The 20,365-nt window shown below is 48.0% G+C and overlaps 1 protein-coding gene and 1 long non-coding RNA gene across 4 annotated transcripts in view; one reads left to right on the forward strand and one right to left on the reverse strand.

Annotated features, from left to right (window-relative positions):
• Positions 1 to 18,701, forward strand: part of FRMD4A (FERM domain containing 4A) — a 366,806-nt gene extending 348,105 nt beyond the window's left edge. For all 3 annotated transcript variants that reach the window (XM_040248505.1, XM_040248508.1, XM_040248507.1), the window contains exons 21-23: positions 1,547 to 2,406; positions 4,943 to 5,039; positions 18,008 to 18,701. In XM_040248505.1, coding sequence (XP_040104439.1) covers positions 1,547 to 2,406; positions 4,943 to 5,039; positions 18,008 to 18,110 — 1,060 coding nt within the window. In that variant the 3' untranslated portion in view covers positions 18,111 to 18,701. The remainder of the gene's footprint in view (positions 1 to 1,546; positions 2,407 to 4,942; positions 5,040 to 18,007) is intronic.
• On the reverse strand, positions 7,912 to 18,954 carry LOC120869281. Its single transcript, XR_005722508.1, has 8 exons — positions 18,870 to 18,954; positions 16,145 to 16,381; positions 14,944 to 15,050; positions 13,755 to 13,863; positions 13,003 to 13,075; positions 11,178 to 12,376; positions 9,472 to 9,665; positions 7,912 to 8,804 (listed from the first exon to the last, which is right to left on the reverse strand). It is a non-coding gene; the product is annotated as an uncharacterized LOC120869281 (long non-coding RNA).
• Positions 18,955 to 20,365: the final 1,411 nt, after the last annotated feature.

Below are 20,365 nucleotides of genomic sequence, written 5' to 3' on the forward strand. Positions count from 1 at the left end.
CCAGGAGATGGTCGGAGAATCCCCCAGACACTGTGGATATGGAAGGAGCTTTCCCAATAAGAGCAGAGGTGGGAACTTGAGCTGGATTAGCAGGGACCAGAACAGCCTTGCCCAGAGGAGGTCCCCTTGTACCTAAGTTTAAGCCTAAATTTATCCTGGACTTCCTTGAATGCCCCAGGGGGTAAATTAAACAGCAAAAGGAAAAGTGAGTTTTCAGTGAATCCCACCTTCTTTTCCTAAAAAGAGGCAAAATCAAAGCCATCACTCAATTTTCTCTAATGCTTAAGTTCATAGGGACTATAGTTCAAAGGACAGATAGTGTTATCTGCTATAAGTGGTGAACCATTTATACAGGATAAAACTGAGCTCTCCAGGCAAGAGTCTCTTATCCATCCATCCATCCATCTATTCATTCGTTCACTCACTCATACAACAGATACTTATCAAGTGCACCTATGTACCAAGTACCATTCTTGGGCACAGTGCAGAGCATACCATGCTCCCATCAGACTGATGTTTTAGTAGAAGAGAGTTCACAGTAAAGAAATGTCAGCGGTGATAAGTATTGTGAAGAATAATGAGCAAGCAAGAAGCTAGAGAGTGAAGGGAGAGACTATCATTTAAATGAAACCAACAGAGAAGGCTTCTCTAATAAGATAACATTTGAGCAGAGACCTGGATGGGATGGGTGGTGAGCTCTAAGGATATTCAGGGAACAAGGTCAAAGAGCCAGATTCAGGCTTGCACTTGGCATGTTCCCATGAGCTTGAGTGGAAGTAGAGGGTGGAACCAGAGAGGAAACTGAGGCCTGAGTCAAAGAGGGCCACATGATTGGGATTTCACAGTCTACCCCGAGTGACAGTCACCCCGGGACTCGCCTCTTCATGTACTTGGTTAACCCAGCCATGGTGAATTTCCGTGGAGTCCTTACACTCTGCCCCCATGGCCATATTGATGGATATTTATTGTGTGGCTCCAATAAGTGGAATGGATTATAACAAAGTAGTGGAGGAGTGTTTATTTGCCTCTTTAATTTTTAAGCGTTCCACGTGCCACCAGTCCTCCTTTTTTACACAGGTGTTCACAGGGAAATAGAAATCTATTGACATGGGTTTCATAATAGTACTGGGTGGAACCATATGACTGCTTCTGCAAGGCTTTTTTTTTTTTTTTAACCTACTAAAATGGCATTTCAGCGGCTTAACATAATGCTAAAACGGGGATAATCTTGATTCGCTGTGTCTATAGCTTCTCTTTTCATCTTTAAAAAAAACAAGCGGGGTGGGGGGGCCCGCTGGCATTGGCATGCTTTTTTCAGAAGTAACACCTGGGCGCTGTCTCTGACCCCACCGCCCATTCAAAATCAAACATCAGGGCGGAGGCCTGGGGACCAGCCGTCCCCTTCTTGCCCTGCTTTCACCTGGGAGGGTTGGGAAGCACCGGCTCTTGGACTCAAGTTTCCGAAGGCCCCGAACCGCGATCCCAGAGCCTCCAACCCCTTCCCCCGGGCGCCCCCAGACCCACCTCGCGGGTCCTCTCCCCGCAGGTCGGTGGACCTCAGCCCCACGCGGCTGCACAGCCTGGCCCTGCACTTTCGGCACCGGAGCTCCAGCTTGGAGTCCCAGGGCAAGCTCCTGGGCTCGGAGAACGACACGGGGAGCCCCGACTTCTACACTCCACGGACTCGTAGCAGCAACGGCTCGGACCCCATGGACGACTGTTCGTCGTGCACCAGCCACTCGAGCTCGGAGCACTACTACCCGGCGCAGATGAACGCCAACTACTCCACGCTGGCCGAGGACTCGCCGTCCAAGGCACGCGCGCGGCAGCGCCAGCGCCAGCGGGCGGCGGGCGCGCTGGGCGCGGCGAACTCGGGGAGCATGCCCAACCTAGCGGCGCGCGGCGGTGGCCACGGCGTCTACCTGCACAGCCAGAGCCAGCCGAGCTCGCAGTACCGCATCAAGGAGTACCCGCTGTACGTGGAGGGCGGCGCCACACCGGTGGTGGTGCGCAGCCTGGAGAGCGACCAGGAAGGCCACTACAGCGTCAAGGCGCAGTTCAAGACCTCCAATTCCTACACGGCCGGCGGCCTCTTCCGGGAGAGCTGGCGCGGCGGTGACGAGGGCGATGCGGGCCGCCTGACGCCCTCGCGCTCGCAGATCTTGCGGACTCCATCCCTAGGCCGCGAGGGCGCCCCCGACAAGGGCGCCGGCCGCGCCGCCGTCTCGGACGAGCTGCGCCAGTGGTACCAGCGCTCGAGCGCCTCGCACAAGGAGCACAGCCGCCTGTCGCACACCAGCTCCACCTCCTCGGACAGCGGCTCCCAGTACAGCACCTCCTCCCAGAGCACCTTCGTGGCGCACAGCAGGGTCACCCGGATGCCCCAGATGTGCAAGGCCACGTCAGGTGAGGAGGGACCGGGGACTGGGAGGGCGCGGCGGCCGGACGCGTGCATGCGTGATCATCGGTCAGGTTGTGAACTGGTGGAGAGGGCAGCTTTTAGAGTTGGCAGTAAGGAGAGATGGTTAATTCTAGAAACCTAGCTGTGCGATGTGCAAGACCTTCGTTCCCCTCCTTTCCCATGCCTTCCATTCTGCCCTTGGTTTTGCCGAAGGAGGAAGACCCAGGAGGGGGTAGGGCGGTGCATCGGACACCCTAGCCCACCCACAGCGGGCTGCACTGTCTCCCATTTCAGCTTCCTAAGTTCTGGTGCCACCCACCCGTCCAGCCACTTCCCCTTGGAAGGACAGAGATGCAGGAAGTGAAGTCCGTGTCTCCAGGTTTGTCCAGTCAGAGGTGCGCCTTTGCCCTGGTGAAGGGGTTTGGCGGTAGAGAGTTGAGCAGCACACTTGCAGAGGAGAGCTCCCTCCAGGCGATGCTTGGTCCTGAGGCCCTGCGATTCGGCCAGTGTCCTCCACCCCCCAGGTGGGGCAGACTGGCTGCAGAAAGAAGTGCAGTTCTGCCTGAGTTCCCCAGTGACTTCATGGAACTCCTGACTGCACCTCAGTATCCCTTTCCAGTGATGTTATGATCTAACCAAAGTAATTTTTGTCAAGTGCTTCTGATGCCCTGAGGTTACACCTTCACATTTTCATCATCAGATGAAAGGTTACCTTATATTCTTGTACTTGGGCATTAAGCAGTACCAAATCCAGTGAAAAAATGGAAGAAACCATCCTCCCCCTTCAGTTACATTCCTTTCCCCTCTCCATCTCCAAGAAAGAATAATGGTAACAACAACCAGGATGTGTCCTGCCTTCTCCACATTCCTGAGGGGTTCTCAGCACCTGCACACATGAGCTTGTGTAGGTTATCTCAGTTTCCACAAAGAGGGGGGAGATTGTAGCGATAAGAGCACCTTTCTAGTTGGTAGATGGGTGCTGCTCATTCATGAATCACCTGATAATGCCAATTTGAAAAAGAGAGCAACTGCATTCCCCTGGCTGTAGGAAAGAAAACAGGGGAGGACTTTGAGACATAATAAAAAATGATTCTCAGAGTATGACATGAGCAACAAAGGAAAGAAAGTCCAAGTCAGGATATAACTTGGGACTGGAAAGAAGGATAAGTAAGGGCAAAAACCCAGGGAAAGAGGAGTGATCTTAAGGAAGGAAAACGAGAGGTCTCTCTTTGGGGAACTGAAGGAGATGCTTGGGGCCTAGGAAGGGAAGGGCAAAGAGGAAGGCCCGGCCGGCTTCTGGGTATACCAGGCCACAGGGCTCCTACATCCTCTCCCCAGTGCCCCACTGACTCATGTATTAAGGTTCATCAGCCGAAGACAAATTTCAGAGACAAGAATAAATATGGTTCAAGCCATTGTGAGAGAACCATGGACTTCAGTGTCCTAAAAGCTTCTTCAGATGCTTCTGTCATCTGTCAAATCAGCCCAGTGACATTTGCCATCAACTTCCTAGGAGGCTTTTGAGAATAATTGCACCTCACGCGAAGAGTTGACTCATTGGAAAAGACTCTGATGCTGGGAGGGATTGAGGGCAGGAGGAGAAGGGGACGACAGAGGATGAGATGGCTGGATGGCATCACCGACTCGATGCACATGAGTCTCAGTGAACTCCGGGAGTTGGTGATGGACAGAGAGGCCTGGAGTGCTGCAGTTCATGGGGTCACAAAGAGTTGGACACAACTGAGCGACTGAACTGAGCATTTAGAGCGTGCTTCCCTGTGACCCTATTAGGAGAAGCCTTGGTTGGACAGGTCAGGAGTGTTTATATTCTGTCAGAATTGTAGTGCTTGTCTAGTAGATTTGCTTTATCTGAACAGATTCGGTAAATCTTTTGAAACATATTTTAAGCTAAAAATTCTAGGAAGCTGTATCTGACCTTTCCTGATAAAAAAGATTGCTTCCCAAGGAAGCAAAGGGATGCATTTAAGTAGGATTTGCTTCCTAGTAAGTTTTCCCAACTAAAAAAATCCTGTCCCCATCAATAAGCTCCTAGTAGTCAGACTTGGATGAGCTCTGAAAAGCCCTGCCCCATTTGAAGTGCCCTAAATATGGTAAATGACAAGCCTGAAACAGCAGAGACGGCAAGCTCTGAGAACCTTTCTGGAGGTTCTCTATTCTATGTAATGAAGAGTTTTAACCTTGGGGCCACACGTGGAAACTCCTTGGGGCGTATCTCGCTGGTGTCCAGAGAAATCAGTCGTGCTGCACTAGGTCAGCCCAGGTCCCCCTCTGAGGACTGTGGGGACTGTCACCATCCTTGTGGCCACTTCCCAGTGGCAAAGCGGGGGACCTGGAATCCCAGGTGAGCTCGACCCACATGGAGCTAGAATGGCTCAGGAGAGAAAACGTATGGGCCAAATGTGGGGAGAGGGGCCGATGTTTCCCATCAGGACCATGCAGCAGGTCCTGGGAGCATCTCTGGAAGGAAGCTCCTCCACTCCCCTGGGTCTGACCCCTTTTCTCTGCACCACCCACATGCAGCTGCCTTACCTCAAAGCCAGAGAAGCTCAACACCGTCGAGTGAAATCGGAGCGACGCCCCCCAGCAGCCCCCACCACATCCTAACCTGGCAGACCGGGTGAGTTCCCTTGGCAGACCTCTGATTCTCCCTCCAAGGTTCTGGAACCCTCCTCAGCCTTCTCTGCGGGTTAGAGGATAGCAGGTATAAGATCCTAGTAACAGAGAGTGTGTCAGCAGAACGATGTCCTGGGAATAACAGATGGCACTGGGAAGCTCTCTCCTCTCTGGGGAGGCCCCAGGCCCTGCTAGTACCTCGTCACCCCCACCCCTTCCAGCATGGTCTCTTTATTCAGCTGATTCTCTCTACTCTCTTTCAAAGTTGGTGATAATCCCAAAAATGTGGAGGAGGTGAGTGCACTTCTTTGACCAGATGTCTGTGTTTGGCAGACATTTTTCAGTTTCTGCACATTTATCTCTAGTGATTTTAAGCCAGGCTTTGTCTTAGTGTTTGACAGGAGGGCTAAGATTGAGTACTTGCTGTGTACTCAAAGACCAGGAGCTTCTTCTAACCTATATCAGCTTATGTAATCCTTACTGCAACTTTTGTAAGGGAAGTATCCAGACTTTTTTCTGTTCTATAGATGAGGCTCAGAGAAAGTAAGTGCCTTTTCATCTTACACAGTTGGATGACCCTGGGATTTCAGCCCTGCACTCTGTTACCCCAAACCAAAGCCTTGTCTTTTTCCACTAAGCCAGTGGTTCTTAAAATGCAGTACCCAGACCAGCAGCATAAGCATCACCTGGGGTATTGTTAGAAATGCACAAACATCTCGGGTCCATCAGTGACCCACTGAGTCAGAACCTAAGTCGAGGGTGGAGGGCGCTGGCAGTCAGTGTGGTGATAAGCCTTCCAGGGGATTCCGATGATGTCACTGAACCACCCCACGCTGCCTCTTACTCCTCTTGAATTAAAAGAGCCTGCAGTCTCAGCTGCCAGGGTTCTCTGTCCACTCTCACTGGTTTGTTGGGCAGCAGCTACCCACTGTCCTTACTGCACACCTTATAATACTTCCTTACGTACCATCTGCATCCCAGCTCTAGCTCCTGTGGTCAGGCAGCTGCTGCAAGGCTTCGGGCCCAAGAGTTTCAAGAGACAGATCCATAAGAGTGACCTTTTGTGTATATTGTGCCTCCACTGACCAAGCCTTCTCAACCTCAAGTAAGGACTTTCTGATTTCAGGGTGTCTGTCCGGCTCCTCCACATTTTCTGGATCACACCCAGTCTCACCTGCTCCAAATGTATGACTGCCACTTGACTGACAGCAGGCTGTGGAGCTTAGGAGCACCTTTACCCTGGAGTGGATCTGGGTGGCTGCCTATGTTTGATCACACACAGCTAGTGAGGACCCGAGACCAATTTGAAACAAAAAATGTTTGGTTGGTCCTTAAACTCGTTTATCAGATTGGGTTGAATTATCATTAATGAAGAATAACTATTCTCTGATGTGATAAGAAAATGAGAAAGTGCCAAAGTCTGGCAGCCTTCCTAACAAAACCAAAGTGATCTTTGAGTCGTGCACGGGGTTGAAAATATCCTGTTTGTCACTAACACTTGGGTGCACAGTCAGCTGGGCTTTGCAGTGTATCGATAAGCTACTCATCATGTCTGTCAGTTCCTCTCTTTAACATGACCTCTCTTCTCTTCCTTTTCCTGCTTTCCTTGGTTCAGAGAAGCGACAGAAAACTCGCCCATTATGGATGGGTCCGAGTCTCCAGCCCACCAAAGTACTGATGAATAGAGGTATCGTAAGGGAACGTGTTGTTCTTCCAGCCCTTCCCCTTCCCTGCTCATGAGTCGGAGATCTCACATGTGGTGCAGGAGTTGCCTTTGCTCGTATGGATCATAATTTCCAGGGGGAAACATCTGAGTGGTGTGGAAGCTGTCATCTTCATGTCCTATCTCTAGATACATGTGGGACTCGATGTTTATGTGTCTGTTTCTACATCTCTGATATTAGATATAGATTAGATGTTAGATACTCCCACTGCTCCTTCCCCAAAAAGACCTCAAAGTGTGTTTTAGACCTTCCTGGGCTCTTTGTACATGCAGATACGTGTAGAATCTTTTACTGCTTTTAGTAACCAGTGTTTGTTGAAAAGAATAGCATCATGCAGTTTACATCTCAAAACACCAGGGGCAGACTGAGTTGGTCTAGAAGCATCTATCACCCATGAGTTCCTCCCAGTGTTTTTTAGTGACAGCTGTCTACTCTACCAAATGCTGTGCATTCCAGCATGGGGTCCACAGACAAGACTTGTCCCCCATGTCAGCCAGGAGTTTGTTAGAAGGTAGACTCTTGGACCTACAGAATTCAAATCTGCATTTTAACAGGACCCCTGGGTGAATCACGTGCATGTTGGAATTTGCACAGCCCTGCTTCAGTGGGCATAAAAATGTGAACACTTGGTCTGGTTCCTATTCTTAAAGGGTGACAAAGTATTGAAATTAATAGCATTTCAAGGGTTAACTAAGAAGATAATGATACAGCTTCTTTCAAAACCACTTCTGAATGGTAAGTTTACTCAATCAAAAGATGGCAGTGCTAACTCTTGTAGCACTTATGTATTCAAAACTCTGAGACATGGAGAGAGGAATCCCTTCTGGTTTCTAGAGATGCTGTGTGAACTTGGCTTCAAAGGCCCAGAGTGGGAGCAGGGGCTTTGACAGGCAGAGGCTGAGGAACGCCCTTCCAAGGGCGAAAGCACAGATGTAGAAACAAGCAGGGGTGTGTTGGGGAACAACAGAGTGCCTTCTTGCTGTAGAGAAAGAGCTAGAGCTCAGTCTGAAAAATAGGGTGGGGCAAATCCTCAACAGAAGGAGAGACAAAGAACTTTTGCTGCAGATGCCCTGAGCTGACAGATGGCGGAATTCGGAAAACGGGCTTAGCCTTTGCGAGCAAGGTGCTATTAAAGAACAGAATTCAACTGAGTAAATTTGAAAGACCCTACTGGCTTTATTTCAGTGATTTGTGAATCAAGGAGCTTCCAGTCCAGCAGAAAGCAAGGAGCTCCGAGATGCTGCACAAAAGGCAGAGACGTGTAGGCAAGCACAGGCAGTTACACCAGGTGAAGAGGCAGGCAGGGACAGCAGGCGTCTGGCAGGTGACATCCTCATCATGTGGATTGGGGGATTCCATTCCTGGGGGAGCTGAAACTGTAAACTCAAGTCTCGGTGTGATGACGTGGAGCTTAGCCTTTACAGCTGCATTTCGGGTCTGTTGTTTTTAACAGTTCTCCCCTTTTCATCCAAATGATCCAAATGTAAGGCAGTAGGGCTACCCCCAGCTATGGCTCTGGGGTTCTTACCGGCTTTTTGCTGAATCTCTGTGTGGTCTTCACAGGTCATGACATTGGGTTCACATTCTTTCAGTCAGTCATTCTGTTCCTTTTCTAATGTTCTGTTCGAGGGAGAGCATGTGCTTGGTTGCCTGTGGCTGCAAAGCTGTATTTAAAGCTTTTGAGAGAACACAGCACCCTACGGTGACTACTCTTGTAACCAGAATGACCCCCAGAGAACGACTGGGTTGGTTGGGCTGCTGGCCTAAGAAAGTGCTGGGCTTGTTCAGTAGTCTTCTGTGGCTGAGTCTCCCCTTCCCCCGAAGTGTCGATCCAGGTACAGGGGTGTGGGTCACAGCACAGACACCTCCTTGCTCGACTAGAGGCTGTCAGAGGCTTGTCTCATCAGGAACAACTCTGGTCAGTCTAGATTTTTTATTGGGCAGCTGTTGCTTTACCAGCAGGGTCTGCAGTATCTTCAGGAGGTAAGGAGAGATTGCTGATTGTGGCCTCCTTTGCATCAGCTCTTGGCCAGGGGATGAGGGATCTGCCAAAGAAAGCAAATTTTGAAATATGTGACTCCTGTCTGGGAATTCGTGTTGAGTCTGTGGCTCGGGACTTGGAAGGTGAAGCCCTGGAAGCCAGTAAAAGGGAAGGGTCTGTAGACAGCACAGGTGGCTTTATTCTCGTCTCCCTCGCCTGTGTCCCTTTCTCTGTCCACAGCCTGGATGCAAGGTTCCCTGGGTTGATAACCAGAGACAGGAAAGCAGACCCCAGGGCTAAGAAGCGGGACACACTAGAGATGGGGGCTGGCTGAGCTTCTCCAGAGAAACCAAGGCCCTGGAAATCAAGGAGGAGCTGTGATGGGCACAAGTACGTGGTCACCAGCATCATAGAGATGGGGGCTGGCTGAGCTTCTCCAGAGAAACCAAGGCCCTGGAAATCAGGGAGGAGCTGTGATGGGCACAAGTACGTGGTCACCAGCATCATAGTGTTAATCATTCAAACAGTTGTCTGGAGGTTTGGATTTGTCCCCCTTTGCAGTGGTCTGAAATGTGGGGACAATGGCATTCTCTCTCCAAAGCAGAAGGATGGACAGAAGAATCATAAAAAAACCTTCACAGGGTAACAGTTAGGAAAAGGATGGTCAGAGAGTGAAGGAGGAATGGAAAGAAATGTCCTTGATCTGACATTTTGGGAGGAAGCAGTCTTACCTCTGTGGTAGCCACTTCTTTCCCTAGTCAGTTTGGTTTGAGATTGCCAGCTTTTGTGCAGGGAGGGAGGGACGAGAAGGCAGGTGGAGCCTTCATCTGTTGTGACGTCTCTACCCAAGGTTTGATGCCTTATGATTGGGCAGCCATGTGGCCATCAAGAGCTCATGGTAGGTTACTTTCCATGAATCTCACTTCTGCAAAAGCATTAGGGTAAAAGATCTGTCTGTAAATAATAACTTAAAAATGCTCAGTGGTAAAGATCTGATGAGAGTTCATTATGATGCAATTGACGAGGAAATGTTATTTTTGTGATACCCAACATTTTTTAAAACTTTTTATCTTATACTGGAGTATAGCCAATTAACAATGTTGTGATAGTTTCAGGTGGACAGCAAAGGGACTCAGCCATACATATACTACATATACCATTTTCCCCCAAACCCCTCCCATCCAGGCTGCCACGTAACATTGAGCAGAGTTCCCTGTGCAATAGAGTAGGTCCTTGTTGGTCATCCATTGTGTGATGGATGTTGTGTACATGTCCACACTGATGGACAGTGTGTACGTGTCCATCCCAAACTCCCTATCTATCTATCCCACCCCGCTGGCGACCATAAGGTCATTCTCTGAGTCTGTGAGTCTGTTTCTAAGTAAGTTCTGTTTTCTAAGTAAGTTCTTTGTTACCATTTGATTTTAGATTCCACACATAAGGGATGTCATAGGATATTTCTCCTTCTCTGTCTGGCTAACTTCACTCAGTGTGACAATCTCTAGGTCCATCCATGTTGCTGCAAATGGCATTATTTCCTTCTTTTTAATGGCAGAGTAATAGCCCATTGTGTCTATGTACCACATCTTTATCCATTCCCCTGTTGACAGACATTTAGGGTGCTTCCTTGTCTTGGCTATTATAAACAGTGTTACAGTGAACATTGGGGTGCATGTGTCCTTACAGATGTTCTTCTCCAGATATGTGATAGACAACATTTTAAGATAACCAGAATTATGATCGATAACATTATACCAAGATAGATTTCTAGAAATTTCACACAATTTCTAGAGTACTTAATTATATTAATAACATGCATCCATACAAATAACCCAAAAACGTTTATCATCAGTTAGTTGACAATGTGTCCTATGTACCTAAACAATAAAACTAATAAGTATAACATCTTTCATAAGGTAAGAGACAGATCCTTTGAAGTCTGATTTAAGATAACCATAAGGAAATGGGGTACAACGGTACTACAGTTGACAAGATGTGTGTGTCAACTTGGGCAAGTTGAGTTCTAATCAGAGAAAGGTAAAAAGAGGCACCGGGAAGCTTGGCTGCAAAAGTTTTAACTTTGTAGTTGACATCGGTGTGTATGATCACACTAAGGATAGGGAAAAATCAGGTTACAGGCAGACCAGGAAGTTGCCAACATCATGGACAGATTGGAGTTTTAAATGGCAGATCCAGAGTCTGAAAGGTCTCTTCCCTGGACAGTCAGTCACCTGGGAGACACAGGCAAGGCGTTATCCTCCTGATCAGGGAGCAACAGAAGCAGGCAAACAGAAGAGAAAACGGGTAAGTGGAGGAGTCTGGTTAACTCATTATTGACCAGGGGAGTTTTGTAGAAACGAATGCTTGTGGCTGGTGATCTGGCTGGCCAAAAACTGTTGTGTCACTAACACTTTATGGGTTATTACATCTGACACACCTGTAAAGTCTTCTAATTTTCATGCAGTGTTGCCTTCCATCCACTCTTCTATAGAAACAAAGGAGCATTCTCCAGCACCGTGAGTTTCACGTTCACTTTCTTTATCAGAATCAATCACTCAGGTTTTTTTGTCTCCTTGTTGGTCTAATTAAATGTCTGAATCAGAACTATATTCTGAAGAACTACCATCTTCCATGACACTAGTATATATGTCACTTGGACAATCAGAGGAAATACCTGCATAAAATTGTTCACTGAATTCTATGAAATTCTTCACTCAAAATTTTGCAATGTGTCATTTTTAAAAATGTCACACTTATACACAAGGTTGGAACAGAAACCTAATGGAGCAAAATGTGATCACGACGATCACAAGTTGTATAATGAACCCTTGATCAATTTTAAGCTCTAACAGTTTCTCACGGTGATATTAATTGTGTCACCCTCTAAAAGTGTATTGATATGTCTCTGGTCAATAATGTGTTAATAACCCCCTCGCCCCCCGCCATGAATTTCATAGTAAAGGAGAACAGTGGTAGAAATCAGGTTACCCAGGCCTGGCCCGGCATCTGGGGACCGCTGTCCACGTCATCTGCTTCTGCTGCCAGGAAAGCCTGAGGCTGAGCTCGCAGATGGCTCTGCTGTCCAGTCAGATCCTGTGACTCCTTGCAGGTGGGACAGAGGTTTTCAAGCTTAGCTGTGCAGGGACTGGTGAGCAGTACCAGAAAAGGTCATTTCCCAGGAGGGGAGCAGGAGTCCTTCAGCTGGTGTCTTTTTCAGTGGACATATGCCCCAGGAAGTAGTGGACGAGTGGTATCAGTGGCAGGTTGTAATCTTGTTCAGCGTAAGTTTCTTCAATCTAAGGAGGAACTGACAATAGATGACCAGCAATTCTTTGATAGGTTCTGCTGGGTAATGTGAGGGTCAGAGTGCGGAGAATGAGGCAGAGGGAGTAAGCATCTGTTTTTCGAAGGCAGGGGCCCTTAGATTCAGAAGGCCCAGGGACAGCACCTTGGTCACCTCCTCACTGGGTTTTAGTGATGTCACTAGTCCTCTGTCCTGTCCTGAAGGCAGCCTGTACAGCAGAAGCAGGGACTCTGTGGAGTTCTCAGGCTGTGCCAGTGAAGTGAGTCTCAGTCACTGTGCAGAAATGATGGGCCTGCCCCATACAGGGAGGATGTTTTCAAGTCATTTCTTTGCTACAACAGAGGCAGCTGCTTATCAACAGGAAAATGCTTCTACCCAGAGAAAAACATACAGCTCATGACCAATACGTATTTGTCCGTTTGTTTATTCGTTGTTAACAATTTAATTAGAAATTTTCTCTATCCATTAAACAGCTAGCCAATGTCTTATCTTTTTATGGACACATTTTGTAACCAAGATAACATGAACTTATTTGACTAGTAAACACAGGTAGAATCAAATTATGTCTGCATTATATCAATATTTAACACACCTACTTTGATCAAACCAACAAACATAAGATAGCTCTTGATTTATCCCAGATGATGTGAATTTGAAAAATATTTGGGTTAAGTTTCTGTATTTCTGAGTTTTAGAATACTTAATTTGATAATCATTTTTCTTTAAGCCAATTAGATGCATTTTTTACAAACTGATTATACAGTACCCGTCAGAGGCAGAAACACATTACAAACCTACCATGTACATACACAAACATACAGATGGATGCAGAGGTCGGAAAGCTTTGGTTTTAAAATTTTAGCCTTGAGACAGGTACAGTAAAGCAGAACTTGCTAGTTTATAGAAGAATTGTTTTATCCAAATCCTGTTTCTGGACATTGGAGTAAGTTAAACTTACCTGCTCAAAATGGGAGTTCCTTCAAGGACTTTTCTTTCTTAAATTCAGATCTTTTACAATGTCTGCAAGCATTCTGAAGTGAAAAGAGTATGTTTGGAGATTGATAAAAAGAATAGGTGGCCTTTGATTTGCTTCTAAACCTGCATTTCTATTTTTGTAAAGACTAGGTTTATAAGACAAAGGACAGGTTGCAATGTGAATGACATCACAGGCTGTCCCATGCCTCCAACTATATCATCTTCTGTTTGCTTCTTTAGATCATGAAGATTGACTATGATGGAATTCAAAAGATTCCTATGCTCCAGATTTAGAGCTTTGTCTTTGCAATGTTTTTCTTTCCCTCTGGGTACACAGTTCCATTTTGACTTAGGAACTTTATCCCCAATAGGCTCTGAATATCAGCTTCCAGTATGGCCAACTTCTGACCATAGAGCCATTTAAACAACCTTTTAAATATCTTGTCAGGAGGACAAACAATAAATATTCCTGGCCATACTGAAAGATCTCATGGACGCAAGAGGCATTCCCAAAGAGGGTGCCAAGGATTCCACCCTCCCAGATCCAGAGCCACTCCCATAACCAAAATGGAAGACTCAGTTCCCCCTAAGGGCTGGCACCCATCAGGCAGGACCTCAGCTACAGACGGGTGCAATTTATATTTCTGTGGTATTCGCCCAACTTGAATGGTCCCTGAGAGAGAAAAGATCAATCAGTGTGTCTGGATTTGGAAAGGGAGGGATGTGAAAGTTTACCTTTCTCTCTCAGCTGGCCATGGCAGGCAGATTCAGGAGAACTGACTGTGGTCAGGATGCTCACTCTGGCTGTTGTCTGCCGGATTGACCACGATCCCATTTGCAGGCTCTGGAACAAGTGGGGTTTAGAGTGTAGCTTCACTAGCTACTGAGATTCAGCAAGGTTTTCCATTAATTTTATTATTAGTTTCCCCTTGGCTTTGGAAGGGAGTAACTGGAAGCAGTTACAGGAGAATCCCATTAAGTAAGTCCCATCAACCCTGGGAGAGCCCAGGGTGTGGGGGTGGGGTGGTTCCCCAGGGGGTGGGGATAGATTTAGGGGTGTCTGTACAAGCACTAACTTGACAGGCTTTTGTTACAATCTTGCAGCCTCTTTCAGAGTGGAGAGAGAATGCAGATGGAGGACAAGCGAAATGAATCCAGGAGGACAGAGGGGAGCAGGAGGAGTTAAAGTTTTACTCTTACTTTATCTCTTGTATCTCTTGTGTCTTTTAAGTTTTTTATTAGCCTTTTGCAGTGAGTTTCAGTGAAGCTATTTGGGAATTTTGAAGCTTTTTGCAAGCTTTATCATACCAACTAAACTAGGCATCCCACTCCACTTGTTTGATGTGGACTTCTGAAATGAACAATCTTGTGTAACGAGAACATTCTTCCTGGTGACCACCCTTATTCTAGTTTATCTTCAGTAAGAGCAGTCCATGTGCAAGTGGAGAGACCACAATGTTTTTTAACATAAAACTGCTGGGGGTAGTTCCTAAGGTGGTGGGGGGAGGCACTCCTAAAACATTTAGGTGACTGGGATCCATTTGTGGAGTTTTTCCTAGAGCAGAGAAAATCCTCGACAGCCTCAGGGGTAAACTGAGGGCCAGGACTCGGGTCTGACAGTCTGTCTCTCACAGGATACTTCCTTTTCCTGGTAGATGGCTGGGTGCCCTGTATGTCAAGACCCCCGACCAGGGCTTCCTCAATACACTCAATTTTCTTGCAGGTGGCCAGTGACCTTGTGCCCCTTCTGGGCCATGACCACATTTTCCTACCTGGGAGCCTGGGCTCTGGAGATGGTTGTCTCTCATCAGGTGCTTGACCCATCCATGCCCTCCAATTTTTGTTTTAATTTTTCTCTCAGAAAAACTACATGTTTAAATGTAAACCAAGTGCACTCTAATTCAGAAACTAAACAAGTACTCACCAGGACGACAATCTGTCTTTGTCCAAATCCAGAATAAAGTTGGAGAGAACCCAAAACAGAGGAATCTTGGACTCTGAAGTCCTCTTGGGATCCCAAGGCTGTCACCGCTGTTAAAAAAAAAAATTCAACCGAGTAAAAATCCTGTTGGCTTCATTCATTCAAGTTGCAACCAATTCCTTGTGGAATTAGAAACAGTCCTGTCTTACAAACCTAGTCTCTACAAGAACAGAAATACAGCTCTAGAAGCCATTCAAAGCTCAACAAACCTTTTATCAATCCCTAGGCAACCCCTCTTCATCTCAAAAGGGGGGAGGTGCAGACACTGTAAAAGACCTGGATTTAGGAAAGGAAAGTCCTTCTTGGAGGAACTCCCATTCTTTTCCAGTGCCTTTGAGATGGCAATGTTTCACCTGATCTCCTCCAGGAACTCTAACCCAGGCTAGCTCTTAGAAACTTCAGGGAGGTAATTCTTATCAGAAGGAAAAAAAGAGAAGCAGGGGTATGGGGAGCTTAGGTGAATGAAAAACCTTAAGTATCTTCTCCACAACTGAGCAGCTAACCTTAATTTATTCCAGCTTCCAGAAACATGACTTGGACCCAACTGTTCTTTTATAAGGGCTCCCCAGGTGGTGCTAGTGGTAAGGAACCCACCTGCCAGCACAGGAGATGTAAGAGACCTGGGTTCGATCCCTGGGTCAGGAAGATCCCTGGAGGGGAGGGCACGGTAACCAACTTAGCACGTATGCATGTTCTTTTATAGGCTAGAGGGTTTGGCATGATAGCACATGCCTCGTGGCTGAGGGCAAACAAGGAGCTTGCTGGTTCTCTTTTCATCTCTGCCTTTCCTTCCTGCCCCTGGTGGTCACCTCTTCAGGAGGAAGTGGTCAGCCTTGTACTGAGAAAGCCACTTGTCCACACTCAGTCACTTGCCCATCTCTGACCAGTGACTGGGGTTAGAGGACTCCACTGGTACCCCTGGGCCACTTGGCTCCCCTCAGTGAGGGTAGGGGGGACACACTGGTGGAGGGCACCAGATCAACACAGAGAGAGAGCACTCGCCCATGCCCCGAGTAAACAGCATATGTCCACGTGGGGTCCAACCACCTTCTGCCATAGAAAGTCTCTCAGGCACAACGGTAAGGTCAGCTGTGTCAGGAGGAGAGTGTACAGGGTGGGTGTGATGGAGTCAGCCACTTATCACCTGAAGACAGTGATGATGGCCAGTTCCAGAATTGAGGACCTTGGTGTCACTTTGCTTCTGAAGCCACCTTTCAGCATATTAACCCCAGCATACATTTCAGGGGATCCAGGCACAGGACTCTCTTTAAAGGCCACAGAATGCTCCCAGAGGCCTTGGGTCTTGCCGTATTGATGGGTTTTTAAAAAAAGCCAGATGAGAAACCTTCACAAAATCCAGAATGCCTTCATCCACTTGTTCCTAGAAAAATGACAGCAAATCAAACAGGAAGATGGTGATAATGGCTTATTCTCAGTCATAAGCTGGGACGCGACATTGTGTGTAAGGTGCTCTTACACATTCCAAGGAATGTGTAAACCCTCTGTTGCCTGCATCTCCTCCTGCCCCAGCACTGGGCATGGAAAGGGTCAGCCGCGGGCCAGGGGAGAGATCCCCTTCTGACATTCATGCTGTTGCCAGACAGGTGTTTCTACCCCCAGCAGCATGTGCTCTGGGAGGTCAAACTCAAAAATCCAGCCTGAACACCACCCAGACCTACTAACCGAGAGGCCCCGACCAGTGTCACTCACAGGAATGTTACTCAAAACCGAAGGCTGAGGTTAGAGGCCTGCGGGTTTGGAATCAGCACAAGTGAACTCTCTGGAGTTACTAGAAGTAGAAGCTCAGCACAAAGGGAAAGCACAAGAGGTGATCCAGGCCATCCTGCCTACGGCTGCTTCCGCACAAGGCACGGGGGTCAGCCGTCCCCACATCAGGGGCTGCGGAGCAGGACAGGAGAGGAAGGCAGGAACCCTCTCCTCAAGTGCCAGGGTTGCCTTTCTGAGCCAGCCTCTGGGAGCCTCCTGGGCAAATTCAGGCCTATATTCATTGAGATGATGAGGTGCGATCTTCATCTTGCCCTGTAAGAGCTGGCTCAGGATGAGTGCAGAGGGACTGATTTTCCAAGGAATGATTCTGAGTCATGGTTTTGGGCTTTGACATAGCCCTGTGATGGCCTCTTGATACATAAGAACTACAGCTGACCCTTGAACACCACAGATGTGAACTGCACAGGTCCACTTACACTCAGATACTTTTTCCAGTAAATACACAGCCAGCCAGCCCTCCATATCTGCTGAGCAGGAACCGCAGATATGAAGGGGCCACTGTCCATACATCAGGGGCTCAAGCAGCCTTGGACTTTGGGATCCAGGGGGCTCCTGGACCCAATCCCCTCCAGGTACCCACGGATGACCGTACCTCCACCCAACCTGCATCGTGACACATACCTGAAAATCTTTAATGGCCTTTCTATACACTTTCCTATATATTTTCAACACTTTTTTGATCATCACACAATACATGTTATCAAGTAAACAGCATTTAAGACTCCATTCAAAAATACCACTGCAGTTGCACTACAGAGAAACCTGCCACTTCAAATGTGCTACCAGGACAGAATAAAAATCTAGTAAACTTAGTTATGCTTGTAGGCCTGGAGTCTGAGGAGGACAAACCAAGCAACTATTCCGAGAAGAAAAGAATCCTAAGGACCCCAGCCCAAGAGGTTCTAGGCCTTGGCTGCACGGAGAGTCACCTGGGGGCTTTGAAAGCTCCTAACACACAAACACACCCCAGACCAATTAAGCTAGCGGGGCTGGACAGGAGTGTTTTGAAGGTTCCCGGGTGACTCCCACATGCACCTGAGCCTGAGGACTGCTGCATGTTCGCTCCCTCTCCCTCCACAGATGGTCAAGGATGTTTCCAGTCCCTGAGAGTCTGCTGTACACAGCACTGTCGCAGGCCCTGTGAACACGTCCTTCTGAATGCAGGCTGCAAAGTGTCATTCCCCACTAACGGTCTCCTCTTCTCCTTGGGTCCCTGCAGGAGCTACGGTGACAGCTGTTTCCTGGACTCTTCCCTCTATCCAGAACTAGCTGATGTCCAGTGGTACGGGCAGGAAAAAGCCAAGCCCGGGACCCTTGTGTGAGCCCGCCGGCCTCCACCTGACCGCCTCGCCGCCATTCTGAGATCACCTCACTGCCTCTCATTTGCCTTACCCAGACACACTGTCTCCCTGCACCAGCTTCAGCCCTCAGCACTTTTTTTCTCCCGTCTCCGCGACACCTCACCCTCAAAAAACCTGACTGAGGAGACATTCTGGAAGGTTCCGGTCCCACTGTGTGTCCCCTGGCTCTCTTGCCCAGAGAGCCAGGCACCAGTCCTCAATGGCATCTTGGTGCCCCCCCACCCCTCTGTGACAGTCCCCAGGCCAGGAACCGGCGGAGAAGCTGGTTGGCATGGATTCCTGTGGACCAGTGGCACTGGAGAGACCAGGGAAGGGACTTAGTACAGGGTGATCCAGAAAGACTAGGGAAGCCGAGGCCCACCTGTAGGCCATCCAAGCATGTTGTGAAGAGGCTGCCTCAGGGGACTATTCAGCTGAAGTATTTCCTAGGAGGAGTGGCCGTTGGGGGAGGGGAAGAACGGAAACAGGAAGCTGAACACGTCAGAGATGCATCCGAGGATCACAATCAGTTCTATGCTGCCAAAGATTAAAAAAAAAATAAAAACACACACAAAAATTAAGAGGGCCCAAGAGGAAGACATTCCTTCTGCAATGAAATCTCTTAAATCCTCAACTGCTACCACATCCCACACGTGGAAGTCGACCATCTGTGACGTGTCCCACTCTGTAACCCTTCCCTGAACATTCACCTCCCTCTCCACTGAGAGCCTGAAAACTCACCCAATGTGATGGGCAAGTTGGAGAGCCCCCAGCTAGCATTGCTGACTTGGATCTCCACGAGCTTTGCCACGAAGAACAGCCCCGTGGGGAGCAAGAGAGAGTCCACTCGGCCCCAGTCTGCATGGGGGTTCAGTCCAAGACACAGAACTGCTTTCCTCTGGGGATCTGTAGGAAGCATAAGGTGATGGTTGCCAAAAGTGGTTCGCTCTCATTAAAACAACCAGTAAAAATGTATCCTATTTTTTCGCACAAGGTGTTTCATTTGATTTTTTATGGGAAGCCAAGGGAAAAAAGCACATTACAATCCATTAAAGTATTTACCTGTCATGGCCCATTTTCTGTTTGTTAGCACTTGTGTGACAGAGCTCAGATCCGACGTCTCTCCGCACCCGGTGACCAATGTGTCACTTCTTCCAAGAACCCAACTATGCCCTTAGATAGGAAGACTGTACTCACTTGTCTACTAGCTGGCAGGCAGAGCAGGGTTGAAAAAATATATCAGCTCCCAGAGGGCCCGGATATCACGTTGGTCTGCAGGTACCAAAAAAGGAAGAGAGAAAACAGGTGTGTGGGAGCTGCCCGTTTACATGTGTGTTGAGCTATGCTCAATACACAACTGGAAAGCCATCCGTTTCTTCAAAGGTCTCGAAATACTTTTCTAATACTAACAAGTGCACACTCTGAGTTGGCTTGTTTCAAATGGCACAAACACGGTCTCCATAGAGACGGGACGCTGTGCTTACCTGGCGCAAGTGGGGGGGAGGTGCGGGGCAGGGGGAGGGATTAATTTTTTTCTCACTTATAATGACTCTTCCTATTGGAAAGGCAGTGGACAGCCAGACAGGAGCTGGGTTGGCTGTAGATTTGTGGGTAAGCAGAACTGAAGCTAGCTTTAACATAAAAAGAAAAGGTTTTTTTTTTTTTTTTTTTTTAATGTATATGTAATCCAAGAATAACAATAGACTCTACCAGACCAGGAGGGGAGGAATGGATACTTACTCAGTGGTTAAAAATGCAACAGTCGCGGTATTTCACACGCCGCAGCTTGGAAAGCACTGTGGGACTCCTCTGGGGCACGGAGCAGGCTGGGGCCAGTCAGGACGGTTCAGGGCCTGGCTCCCTGGCTGCGTTGGTGATACCAGCTTGCGGAAGGGAGTAATATTCACAGAACACTCTGGGGGTAGACCCTGCAGGGTAAATAAAATTGATGATAATGTTATTAAAGGATTCTGGGGATTGACATGGGGGGAGCGGTGTTGCTCTTACTTTTGACAGTCAAGAGTTACAAACAGCAAGTTTTTTCCCTTCCCATTTGGAGACAAGTCTCTATGAGGCCAGATTCTTTCTCCCTAAAGAAGATGCACAAATAACCAAACTGAACTCTGTGCCAGAGTTAAAGGTCAAAAGGGAACTAGAGGTGACGAGCTTCTATGGCTACAGGGCATACACATGGACACTAGTTTGAAATCAAGTTGGAAGTCAGCTCGATCTTTAGC

Source organism: Oryx dammah, unplaced genomic scaffold (genome assembly GCF_014754425.2).
Source record: "Oryx dammah isolate SB20612 unplaced genomic scaffold, SCBI_Odam_1.1 HiC_scaffold_10, whole genome shotgun sequence".
Taxonomy (NCBI): domain Eukaryota; kingdom Metazoa; phylum Chordata; class Mammalia; order Artiodactyla; family Bovidae; genus Oryx; species Oryx dammah.